We start from the raw sequence: 12,982 nt of genomic DNA on the forward strand, positions 1-12,982 counted from the left end.
TTTAAGGAAAATATTTTTTAATGCTTCAAATGCAAATGGAATACACGCTGATTAAATACAATTCAATGTTCTTTGAAAATACCTCAGTGACAGCATTTGATACCAGTTAAGGCCAGCAAAATTGAAGTGAGGAAAATATCACATGTATTGTCTTTCATTGGTTTTGTATATCATTGCCTAGGACTATGGCAACTCAATCTTTTCTTTGAAAATTCCATTTACTGGTATTGGTGAACTTTGATTTGCTTTTAGCTCATATGCTAATAACAGCTGCTGACCCCTTCCTCTTGGTAGTGCTATTTAATATAAATGTCAAAGTAGAAGCACATTTCCTGGCTGCTTTTCCTACTTCCTGAATTGGAGGATTCACTGCTTAGCCTGTTTCCTTCCGTGTGTCACTGTGATCCTGGGACCTCTGCTGCTTTCGCTCAAGGAAACGAGCACGTGCATCTGATATGGACTTATCATCATTTCTTCTTTGCATTTTCTTTAGGACTTCTTTTGAGATTCCATCTGAAAACATTATAAATTAATCCAGTTAAACTTTAGTTGTGAAACTCAGTACTAGAAATGTTAAGAGAAGGAGATGCCCTGATTTTTCAATGCTAAGGAGGAAAAAAAGAAAACTAAAATTTGCCCTTTCAAAAGAAACAATGTAGCCTATGGTTAAAAAATAAAGAGCATGCCGGCTCCTGGGTGGCTCAATGGGTTGAATTTCCAAATTCAGCTCAGGTCATGATCTCACATTTTGTGAGTTAGAGCCCTGGACTGGGCTCTGAGCTGGTGGTGTGGGGCCTGCTTGGGATTCTCTCCCTCTCTCCCTTTTCTTTCTACCCCTCCCCCGCTCTCGTTCTCTCTTTCAAAATAAATAAAATTAAAAAAAACAAAAAAAATGAGCATGGAGCAGTGCCTGGGTGGTTCAGTTGGTTAAGCATCCAACTCTTGATCTCCGTTCAGGTCACAAGACCAAGTTTGTGAGATCGAGCCCCACAATGTCAGCATGGAGTCTGCTTGGGATTCTCTCTCCTTCTCTCTCTGTCCCTCCCCTGCTCATACTCTCTCTCTCAAAAATAAATAAACTTTAAGAAAAAAAAAAAAAAGAGCATGGAAAAAATAAATAAGTCAATTAAAATAAATAAATGAATGAATGCATGGAGGCCTAAAGAGCCAGAACAACTGACCCTAATTTAATCATGTACTATAGTTATATACTGCAATAGAACACTACATTTCTAAAGACTCTTCCAGATCTATTTTTCATGACATTAAAAAAGGATCATAAAATTTGCTCCATAAATCAGCCTCAGAAAGCTTTACTGAAAAGCTTTTTGTATATGTAAGCCGAGAATTAAACTTTCTGTCCTACTTCATTCAGTACAACTGTTTACACCTCCCAACTAGGGATCTCACATTTCACAGAAAAATCCCCTGGGTGGGGTGGGGGGGAGGGGAAGATGTTCTGAAGTAATAGTCACAAAATTTTATAAACAAAATAAAAACAGCAATGGACTACTGGGAAACTGTATGGCATTATGGTTAAGAGTTTAGGTCAAATTCAAAATACAGACTCACAAATGATTAGCTATGGGATTTTTCAGCAAATTATTATACATTGCTAAGTATTTCCTCATCTATAAAGGGGGGATGTGTACTTCCCTCATAGATAGGGTTATTGTGAAAACTCAATGAGGTAATTAATGCAAGTTGTTAGCACATGGTAAAAGCTCAACAGATATTGTTTTTATTAATAATGTTGGACAGAGGGATTAAGGAAAACATGATTAACTGGAAGAAAAGAAGGAAGTCAAAGTATCAAAGTCTGAGACTCATGACAACTCTTTGCTTTCTGAGGAGATAGAGCCAGAATCTAAGCTCTATACAATATTTCCATAATTATATGAGAATTTGGATATTTATGCTCCCTGGACTTAAGTTACTAGAACAAATGACTGACTCACCCTTTAGATGCTTTACATTTTCCTTATTTGTCCATCTCCTTCTTGCATCTTCTCTCACTTCACGTCGGGTCACACTGCTCAAATCATGTGCATTAAATTCATGCAACTTGGGTAACAAGTCTCTCACCCATTCATAACGGATTGGACACACAATTCTTGCGTAGACTTTGGTGGTAACTAATACCTCATGAAAAATGATCCATTCGAGTTTGGTTTCTTGTTCATGAAGCTATACAAAAGAATTTATTTAAGGATGGTTAACTCAGTAACCTGCCTTATTCCACATTAGACCAGCCAAACACTAATAGCCCCAAATCTTCTGAATTAATTCCTATAATTTTCAATCAAACAGAAGGCATGGGCCAAGCAGTGCCTTTACAGCTTTATGTAATAAAGATATATGCTAGGGGTGCCTGGGTGGCTTTATCAGTTAAACAGCTGACTCTTGATTTCGGCTCAGGTCGTGGTCTCAATGTTGTGAGGTGGGGCTCCACACTGGGCATGGAGCCTGCTTGGGATTCTCTCTCCACCCCCACCCCCCAAATAAATAAATGGACTTAAAAAAAAAAATGGACTCAACATAACCACAAAGTGAAAAGTAGAAAACATTTGTGTATTACTTATTCCCATACCTTTACAAATGTCTTCCCTTTATTAAAAAATAAGACACTTAAAAAATAATAATAGGGACTTACTGCTGAGGAAGGATGAATGTGGACTGGGCTTCCACGCCCATCCATTGTGCAAAATGTTCTCCCAACAGATCTAAAAACCAAAAACCAAATGATAAAGATAAGAACACTAAAATAATTAAATAAGTAGAGCACTAAGTCTAACAATGTACAATTATAATAATGTGTTCTACCACAAAGAGTTTTATAAGCAGAAGTTTAAACTTACTTGTCACTGTAACTTCTCTACCAAGCCATCTTAAATAATGATACATCTTAAACAGTCATTTCAGTTAAGCACAAACATTTCTTGTTAATAAGTATTAATGTTAACAATATTGATAATATTTATGCTTTAACATTTCTAAAATGATTTTGTAATAAATCCTCAAAACAACCTATGAGTTTTGAGAGTAAGTTACTTTTATTAAGAGGTCAAAACAGATTGAAACAAATCAACTAGCCTTCCAAAGGTCACAGAGTTAATGTATGGTGAAATCAAGTTCCAAACATAGGTCTTCTGATTTAAATCTTTCTATGATGATCTCTTTTTAAAGGGATAATTTTCACTATTCTAAAATCTGATAATTAGAATTTTGCACCTATCGTTTCTGTAATTCATGTTCTTAACTTCAAATTTGTATCCTCTTCTACAGTTCCTTACATAAATGTTATTCCAAAAACTTGTCAAAATATTAGCCCTAGTTCAACCATCACCACAGATGATTTCCTATAATACTTTATATACATTCCCATTATAGCCCAGATCAGATTGCATTATAATTGTTTATATACTATGCAATATATATATATTTATATGTATATATACACACACATATGTATATGTGTGTATGTATGTATATATATATACATATATATGTATATATATATATTTGTACAGTACAAAAAACCATTTTTTTTTTTTTTGAGAGAGAGTACCCACAACCAGGGGAGGAGCAAAGGGGGGAAGAGGGAGAGGGAGAGGCAGAGGGAGAGGGAGAGGGAGAGGGAGAGGGAGAGGGAGAGGGAGAGGGAGAGGCAGAGGGAGAGGGAGAGGCAGAGGGAGAGGCAGAGGGAGAGGCAGAGGGAGAGGCAGAGGGAGAGGCAGAGGGAGGGAGAGGGAGAGGGAGAGGGAGGGAGAGGGAGAGGGAGAGGGAGAGAGAGAGGGAGAGGGAGAGAGAGAGGGAGAGAGAGAGAGGGAGAGAGGGAGAGAGGGAGAGAGGGAGAGAGGGAGAGAGGGAGAGAGAGAGAGAGAGAGAGAGAGAGAGAGAGAGAGAGAATTCCAAGCAGGCTCCACACCTAGCTCAATCCTATGTACTATGAGATCATGACCTAAGCCAAAATCAATAGTGGGATGCTTAATTGACTGAGCCACCCAGGTGCCCCCCAAAAAATCTTTTTGACTTGAACCATTTGAATTAGTTACCAACCTTATGCCCCATCATCCCCAAATATCTGAGTGTGCATTTCCCATAATCAAGGACATTCTCTTACATAACCATAATACAACCATCAAAACCAGGGAATTAACACCAATACATCACTAACATCTAATCCTCAGGCCCCACTGAAGTTTTAACCAGATGTCCTAATAAAATCTTTTATAGCAAAAGAATCCAACTCAGAATCAAGTATTAACTTTACGTTTCATGTCCCCTTAGTCTACCTCATTGTGGCAGTCTTTCTTTGACCTTCATGAAGTTGTTTTGTTATTTATTTATTTATTTATTTATTTATTTATTTATTTATTTATTAAGTTTATTTATTTTGAGAGAGAGAGAGAGAGAAAGCAAGCATGTGCGTGGCCAAGGGGCAAATAGAGAATCCCAAACAGGCTCTGTGCTGTCAGTGCAGAGCCCGACTTGGGGTTTGTTCCCATGACTGTGAGATTATGACCTGAGCCGAAATCAACAGTCAGGCACTCAATCAACTGAGCCCCTATTTATTTTTTCTGAAAGAGAGAGAGAGCTCATGAGCGGGGAGAGGGGCAGAAGGAGAGAGAGAAAAAATCCCAAGCAGGCTCCATGCTCAGCATGAAGCCCAACTCGGTGCTCAATCCAATGACCCTGGGATCATGACATGAGCTAAAATCAAGAGTTGGATGCTTTACGACCCTAGCCACCCAGGCACCCTTTGACAGCTTTTTGAATAGTAATTTTTTGTACACCCCTCAATTTGAATTTGTCTGTTTCAGGATGATTAGATTTAGGTAATGCATCTTTGGCAGGAACATCACAGATGTTAAGCTGTGTTTTTCATTATATTCTATCAGGAAGAACATGGTTTCAATCTGTTTCATTACTAATGGTGTTCACTTTGATGGCTTGATTTGGGTAGCATCTGCCAGGCTTCTCCATGAAAAGTTACTTTTTTCCTTTTTCCCTTAGTAATTAAGAATTTTGTGGAGGGGCGCCTGGGTGGCTCAGCCCGTTAAGTGTCCAACTTTGGCTCAGGTTGTGATCTCACCGTCCGTGAATGAGCCCCATGTTGGGCTCTGTGCTGACAGCTCAGAGCCTGGAGCCTGCTTCAGATTCTGTGTCTCCCTCTCTCTCTCTGCCTCTCCCCTGCTCTCTCTCTCTCAAAAATAAACAAACATTAAAAATTAAAAAAAAAAAAAAAAAAAAAGAATTTTATGGAGAGGTGCTCAACTAATTCCATTTGTCATTAAACTTCTAATTTATTCATTTAGTAATTTATATGACTATAGACCCATGATTTCAGATTTTATTTAGTGGGCTATATAATCTATTACTATCATTATTTATTCTGATGCTTAATATGTCCTATATTTGATCAATTGGAGCCTATTCAAGCTAGCTCCAGTGTACTTCTAACATGGCCTCAACCTTCATTGATCCCTTCTTGCTTGCTGGCAAAATAAGATGTTCTCAGCTCATCTTGTACTTTCCCACCCCTATTTCTCCAAACAGTTCTAAGTCCTTTATGTGGCAGATGGCTGTTTCAAGTCAAGATCAAGGGCACTGAGTATATTTATTGCTATTACGGTGTTACTGTTCCCAGTGCATCTGAGAGCTAGGGTATTTTTGTATGTATGTATTTACACATATACAAACACATATAACATATATATACCATAACATATATTTTCATTCCCACATGTATATATCCATCCATCTAACTATATTGAAAACCATAAGTTCACAATAAAACCCTGAAATTTCAATCCAACACCACAGGGTTTATTCTCATTTTCTCCCATTCAGTATTTATAACTCCCTTCACCATTCCTTAATACACTGAATTATGTGATTAATTCCTTTCTATATAATGAATCTCCCATCACCACCATTGTTACCCCTTTCCCTAAGAAGATGCCCTCCTTCTCTACACTCAGACTCTAACATTCAACACCAAACATATCCCATATGAGTGCCTTCTCCATCCTGCTCAATTACTAACATTCCACACCACCCTATCTTTCCTCAGGGATGCCATGCTCAACATGTTTGTCTTTCATACTCCACACAGAGCCTCACTCCTCTGCAAGAAAACCCTTGTCATTCAACTTAGGTGCCGATATCCCATGCTAGACAGCTGTCCTACAAATTCCCTCCTACCAAACTTAAGTTCCAATATCCCACTCTGTACCACTGCAGTTCCCCCGGCACAAGTGAAAATCATGAAGAGTCATTGTAATTGATGTCATCATAATCACAGAGCTTAAATAAACCACCAATCTTTAATATTAAATAGTTCAACATTGTAGCCAAATACAGTAGTATTCTTTATCCATTTCTCAAGCTCATTATTGCTTACCTTCGAGCTACATTTTTGAAATAGCCTGCACAAAGACATCTCCGTAGTACTTCATGTTTAGGGCCTTCAAAGGTCTCTCTTGGGAAATCACTTTGCTATAGAAAGAATATATATACAGTGGTAATCTCACAGAATAATATGAAATGATCTTTTATTTTGAAAACTACATGTTTCTAAAGACTTCTGTTTCTGGCCATATGAAGTAAGAGGGATTAGATTTACCCTTCTGCTTGAAACAACCAAAAAATGTTTTATATGAAATAATGATTTCCAAAACACTGTATATCAAGTAATAAAGGACAGCGATCTCTGAGAAGTAAATGAAGTATGGGAAATAAGTGAAGTAAGTCCAACAACTGCCCCAGGTTACGGTCAACCTTGAGAGAGATTCTAGATGAAGGGTCAGGGAAGGAAAAACCCAGTGGAACCTGAAGAACACCCTGAGCTAAAGAGGCAGAGCTGAGAGTCCAGGAAGACCAAGATGGCTAGAGTTCACAGGCCAAGAGTTCAGGAGAGAAGAGAACTCGGATAGAAACAGAACTCCAGAGATCTGCAGGAGGGCCTCTGCCAGTGTTCAACTGAGCACTAAATTAGCATATAAATGTGAGGAAACTACCCAAGGCCAGGGAAAGAACTTCCCCAAAGGATAACAGTGAACAGTGCTTGGTACTCACGCACACAGTTAGGAATGGGGTCTATTCCTACAAACCGGAGATCAGAATACCTCATAATTTGCATAGTTTGGGGTACAGTACTCAGAGAATCTTGCCAAAATTTGATTTAAGATCACTATAGCAATCACCTGTTTAAGCTTCCTGATTAGTTCTCGAAGTTGAGCTTCAACACGAAATGCTGAAAATAAGCATCTCCAATGAATCCAGTGTTTTTGGCACCACGAAGCTGGAGCTCCACTGCAGAACAAAAATACTGGTATCTTTAAAATATCCTCTCGAAGTGAAAGTCTAACAGGTGCACCTGGCGGGTTCAGTCAGTAGAGCATGTGACTCTTAATCTCAGGGTCATGAGTTGGAACCCCATACTGGACATAGAGTTCACTTAAAAAAAAAAAAAAAGGCAGTCTAACATTCTCATTTCTATTACAAAACTAAAAACAAATAAGCATCAGTTAGCCCTTTTATGAGACCTGTCCCATTACTGAGAAAGCCACTTAAGGAATTTGAGGAAACAAATTAATGTAGATGCCTCTGAGTGAATTAAAAATAATTTGTAAATTAATTTCTTTTTATACATATATGGTTTAACAAATATCCAATCATTTTCTCATCTAAGGTACTTCTAGCAAATCAAAATTCAATAAGGTCATTTTCAAGAAAGAATTAGGAAGAGAAGAAAGAAGAGAACTAATATTATAACCTAAATGCCTACTTAGTAATAGTCACCCAACATAGATAAATCTCACTAATGTTCACAAAAATGCCTTAAGGTCAACAGTATCCCCACTGAACCTTACTGTCTAAAGTCACATAGTAAATACATATTGGAGCTATATTTTAAACTGACACTTTCTAGGGGCATCAGGGTGGCTCAGTCGGTTAAGCTTCCAACTCTTGGTTTCGACCCAGGTCATGATCTCAGGGTTCATGAGTTCCAGCCCCACACTGGGCTCTACCCTGACAGCACAGACAGAGCCTGCTTGCAATTCTCTCTCTCCCTGCCCCTCCCCTGCTTGCTCTCTCTCTCAAAAAACTAAATAAATAAATAAACTTAAAAAAAAAAGTTTAGGGACACCTTGGGCGGCTCAGTCAGTCAAACATCCGACTTTGTGTCAGGTCATGATACCACGGTTAATAGGTTTGAGCCCCAGGTCGGGTTCAGTGCTGACAGCTCAGAGCCCAGAGTCAGCTTCAGACACGGTGTTTCTCTCTCTCTCTCTCTCTCTCTCTGTCCCTCCCCCGCTCATGCTCGGTCTCTCTCAAAAATAAACATTTAAAAAACATTTAACACAGAACTATTTCACATACCTTGATTTGCACTGTTCAAAGATGACAGCTAAAGTTGCAAAGTCATTAAATCCTCCAGCTTTAGCTGCCAATTCTCGATGTCTTTGTTCTGCTTCCTTCTGGTACTCTGGATCAACTAAAATGACAAGTTGAGAGGCAATTTAGTTATACTTTACATCAAATGCCTACATTCATTTTGTTTATTCAAGGTCAGTAGAATCTGCCTCACCATCTGCAGTGGAATAAGACAGAACTATATTAACTCTTGGGGAAGGGCTCTATTTACTTCCATAACTTCTTTTCTTCTTTTTTTTTTAAATTTTTTAAAATGTTTATTTATTTTTGCAAGAGAGAGTGTGAGTGGGGGAGGGGCAGAGAGAGATGGAGACCAAACTCCAAAGCAGGTTCCAGTGTGAGCTGTCAGCACAGAGCCCAACGCAAGGCTCAAACCCACAAGCCATGAGATCATGACCTGAGTTGAAGTCAGATGCTTAACTGACTGAGCCACCCACTCTTCTTAAGTTTTTGTTTATTTATTTTGAGAAAGAGCACGAACGTGCACACACAAATTTGTGCGCACAGGGGTGGGGGAGGGGCAGAGAGAGAGGGAGAGGATCTTAAGCAGGCCCTGCATTGTCAGCATGGAGCCTGACTTGGGGCTGGAACTTAAGAACCATGAGATCATGACTTGAGCCGAAATCAAAGGTCAGACGCTTAACTGACTGAGCCACCCAGGCACCCCACTCCTTTCCTTCTTTTAACCATACTTCAGAGATTTAACCAGAACAGTAACATTAATTCTCTCAATACATTTGCCTTTAAAATAGTATTTAGAATTTATTTTTTAAGTTCAGTTTGATCATAAGAGTAACCCATGTTCATGGTAAAAAAATTATGTAAAAGTTCAACATTCCCCACTTTTGTCACATTACCCATAAACCAATCCTCATGGCTAACCACTGTTATGAATGTGTGTCCTTCAAGATATTTTCTTTTTCTTTTTTTTTTAATATTTATTGATCTTGGGGAGAGTGCAAGTGGGAGATGGGCAGAGAGAGGGGGACAGAGGATCCAAAGCCGGCTCTGCACTGACAGGCTGACAGCAGAGAGCCCGATGTGGGGCTCGAACTCATGAACCATGAGATCATGACCTGAGCTGAAGTTAGACGCTCAACCGACTGAGCCACCCAGGTGTCCTGTTCAAGTTATTTTCTATGTGTATACCAGCCAATGAATACAGTGGTTTATTTTTACATAAATCCATTATATGTTTTGAAACTTCATTTAATAACGGGCTTCATATCAGTACAAGTAGAATTATTCATTCTCAGAATAGCTACATTGTACTCCCCAGGGATATAAGAACATTTGAGGAACACAATTTAACCAGTCCCTATTTATCCAGTTCCTATTTTGGGGCAATTAGACCATCATATAAGCAGAACTGAACTACTACGAGCCTTTTGTTTTTTTTAACTTTATATTGAAGTAAAACATGCATGCAGAAAACTACCAGATCACAACTGTACAGCTCAATGTTAATAAACATAATAGACCAATGTACCCAATACCCAAATCAATAAACAGAATATTACTAACATCCAGAAGCCCTCTTTTTGCTCTCCTTCCAATAACTACCTATTCTCTTCCACAAACCATGTTCTGACTTCTGACCCCACAGAAGGCTTTTGTATAAATTTTGTATAAATGTACTTCATGTGTCTGATTTCTTTTGCTCAACATTTGTTTTTGAGATTTATCTCTTACTGACAATGACCCTATCCCACTCAGGATTGATATGCTCTCTGATTGCCCAAGTTCCCTACATACCACTTTGCCCAAGCTAAATTTCTTTCAGAGTACCACTTTTTTTTTTTTTTTTTTTTTTTTTCAAAATTTCCTAGGGCTCCTTCATTCATTGTACCACATCGTACTACAGTTTGTTCTCCTTCAGTAAACCCATCACAACTAGATTTAGCATAGGCACCATGTTCCCTGGTATTAGAGAGAAGTACTTATATAGACTATGAAGTGAATCTGCAAAGCAGCAGATCCTGGTCTTAGGAGGAAGGGAATCTGATTAAAGAAAACACCCATGAAGATAAAAAGTCTTTCATCCCAGGCTTTAAGTAGCTTTGACCTTTGTTACCTAGGTGACAACTAAAGGAAGCAGTTAGAGACAAGAGGAGAGAGAATATGATTACGGGCCATACAAACAGCCCTGTCAAGGTGAAAATACAGTTCCCATCTCCTGAACCACTCAGGGAAATTGACTTTTAAGCCAAAACATTTAATTTCAAGCACTGAATCACCATTGCCCTAAAGGTATTATGACAAAAGTCAAATTGCCCTAGACTCAAGCATCACCCTGACCTGGCTCCCAACACTAGGAGACAAGCCTATCTATCAGACAGGAGCTCCTGGATCAATGAATTGTGTTTCCTGCTATAGAATTGTAGAGTGCCTTGGACTCCTGGGGTATGAACCTTCAGAGACACTTCTTGCCTGGGCTCAGTTCTTCCTTTCTCTGCCTCTAGCTGACCATTCAATTTGGCTGTAATACCTACTAGCACAATTTACACAGGTGGCTTACTATCTCTTATTAAAATGTCAGAATAACTGCAACAAATTTTAGTGTAGATTAAAATTTTTTTTTTTTTTTTTAATTTTTTTTAACGTTTTATTTGTTTTTGAGACAGAGAGAGACAGAGCATGAACGGGGGAGGGGCAGAGAGAGAGGGAGACACAGAATCGGAAGCAGGCTCCAGGCTCTGAGCCATCAGCCCAGAGCCCGACGCGGGGCTCGAACTCACGGACCGCGAGATCGTGACCTGAGCCGAAGTCGGACGCCCAACCGACTGAGCCACCCAGGTGCCCCAGTGTAGATTAAAATTTTAAGCTCAGCTCATATTCTGTGAAGATTAACTCTGTGTGGTTAATGTTGGATCCCTGCTGTTTAGAGCGGTGGCTTGCTCACTCACATTTTTAAAAATGTAGAGAGCATACCACTTCCCTGGTTGTCCATCCCACATTGCTACCTTCTCTATGTCTCTGTCTCTTTCCTTCATTATTCTCAAAGTCAAGAGAATAGAAACATTTTTTTGTTCCTTTTCCCTGACTCTCCCCCCAAAATAGACTAATTAAAATTAAAACACGCAGAAGTCCCATAGTAAATTCCGGATATGTACAGGAAAGTCACAATCCATATCATACACAGTTCCTACAATCTCAGCAAGTTTATCCTCTAACTAAACAAAAGTTTGACTAGCCATCTTTAATTACTTTCCAGTAGGCTTGTCATTGTCTTTAATTTATTATCTTTCCCCAGACGAAATTCTATTATCAGTTTTATCTCATGCAAATAGGCAGATATTACTGAGGCAAGAACTGTTAAGAAGGTGAAGCAGCAAAACAAGGTTATATCAGCTGAACCTTTCCATTTGGGAAAATAATTTAATACTTTTCTATATAGCAATCAATCAGAAAGCAAAACTATTTCACAGAGGATATCAATAATAATAACAGTCCTCAGAGCTGAAGCAGAAGAATAAAACAATGAGTGTCCCATACACATAAAATACCCTTTATTTCTAAAAATATCACAGTTAAAATGAAAGATTTAGAACCTACCCAGTGTTGTTATTTTAAATTTGTTCCATTTTAAGGCAATGCCTTTAGGTGGTTTAAAAAAAAAAAAAACAAACCTAGAAAATATTTAACAGCCCTCACTCCATTGTCTGACTTCTAAAGTAGTCCCTATACTAGGAGACATTGTATACAGTTCACTACAGCAAAAGAGAGATTACTAAAAATGCTGACAGTATGATCATTTTGATGTTTATAATCTCTGTTTAATGTTAGATCTGAGAATACTACCCAGTTTTACCAGTAAGGATACAGTAAACCAAATTAGATGATCTATAAAGACCCAAGCCAGAAAGTACTGCTTAACTTATAAAGACTACAAATGCAGCTGGAAAGCCAATACACGTTTTGGGTATAACAAGATCTCACCAAGTCACCATCTCAAAAGCTGAAGCTACATTTTGCAGCAGCTAAAGTTCTTCATGATCCAGGTTTAAAAATTAGGTGTATATTTATATATAAGCCATAGTATCTACGTATGAATAAAAAACTGGTAGCAATTGTTGCCTCTAGGAATCAGACCTAAGGACATGTTTAAGAGAGAAGAACTTACTTTTCATTTAATACTTTGTGTAGTGTTTGAATTTTTAACTATATACATGTATGGGGAATAGTTTGAGGAGTTAGGTGAAACCTCTCTTCCAGATAGACATTTGTTAAACTAGTCAAAATTACCAAAGACAATCATTCAAGGTCTCTGGAGATTGACTGAATCTATGGAATTCAGTGAGAACAGTAGGCAGCATCACATCTGAGTAGGAACTACACTCAACCCCCCATAGTTTTGTGTGTGGAAGAGGGCTTAGCAGCCTGAAAGCGGCACCCTTTTCCTCACCTCCAGCTCCTACTCTGTAAGGAGGATCAGGTGCAAATAGCTAATGAATGGGGGGACAGCTAATGACAGTGCATCACAGCTTTCCATTCCCTTACAGCTCTGTAACGCAGAAAAGCTGGCCTAGTGAGCACGACA

At 38.7% G+C, this 12,982-nt stretch overlaps 1 protein-coding gene across 2 annotated transcripts in view; it reads right to left on the minus strand.

The window, feature by feature from the left end:
• Positions 1-12,982, minus strand: part of DHX40 (DEAH-box helicase 40) — a 46,605-nt gene continuing 33,623 nt past the window's right edge. For both annotated transcript variants that reach the window (XM_042967600.1, XM_007086738.3), the window contains 6 exons: positions 8,389-8,503; positions 7,209-7,317; positions 6,407-6,501; positions 2,654-2,723; positions 1,959-2,187; positions 1-513 (listed from right to left, as the gene is read on the minus strand). In XM_042967600.1, the coding sequence (XP_042823534.1) occupies positions 374-513; positions 1,959-2,187; positions 2,654-2,723; positions 6,407-6,501; positions 7,209-7,317; positions 8,389-8,503 (758 nt within the window). In that variant the 3' untranslated portion in view covers positions 1-373. The remainder of the gene's footprint in view (positions 514-1,958; positions 2,188-2,653; positions 2,724-6,406; positions 6,502-7,208; positions 7,318-8,388; positions 8,504-12,982) is intronic.

This window comes from Panthera tigris, chromosome E1 (genome assembly GCF_018350195.1).
Source record: "Panthera tigris isolate Pti1 chromosome E1, P.tigris_Pti1_mat1.1, whole genome shotgun sequence".
Lineage (NCBI taxonomy): Eukaryota > Metazoa > Chordata > Mammalia > Carnivora > Felidae > Panthera > Panthera tigris.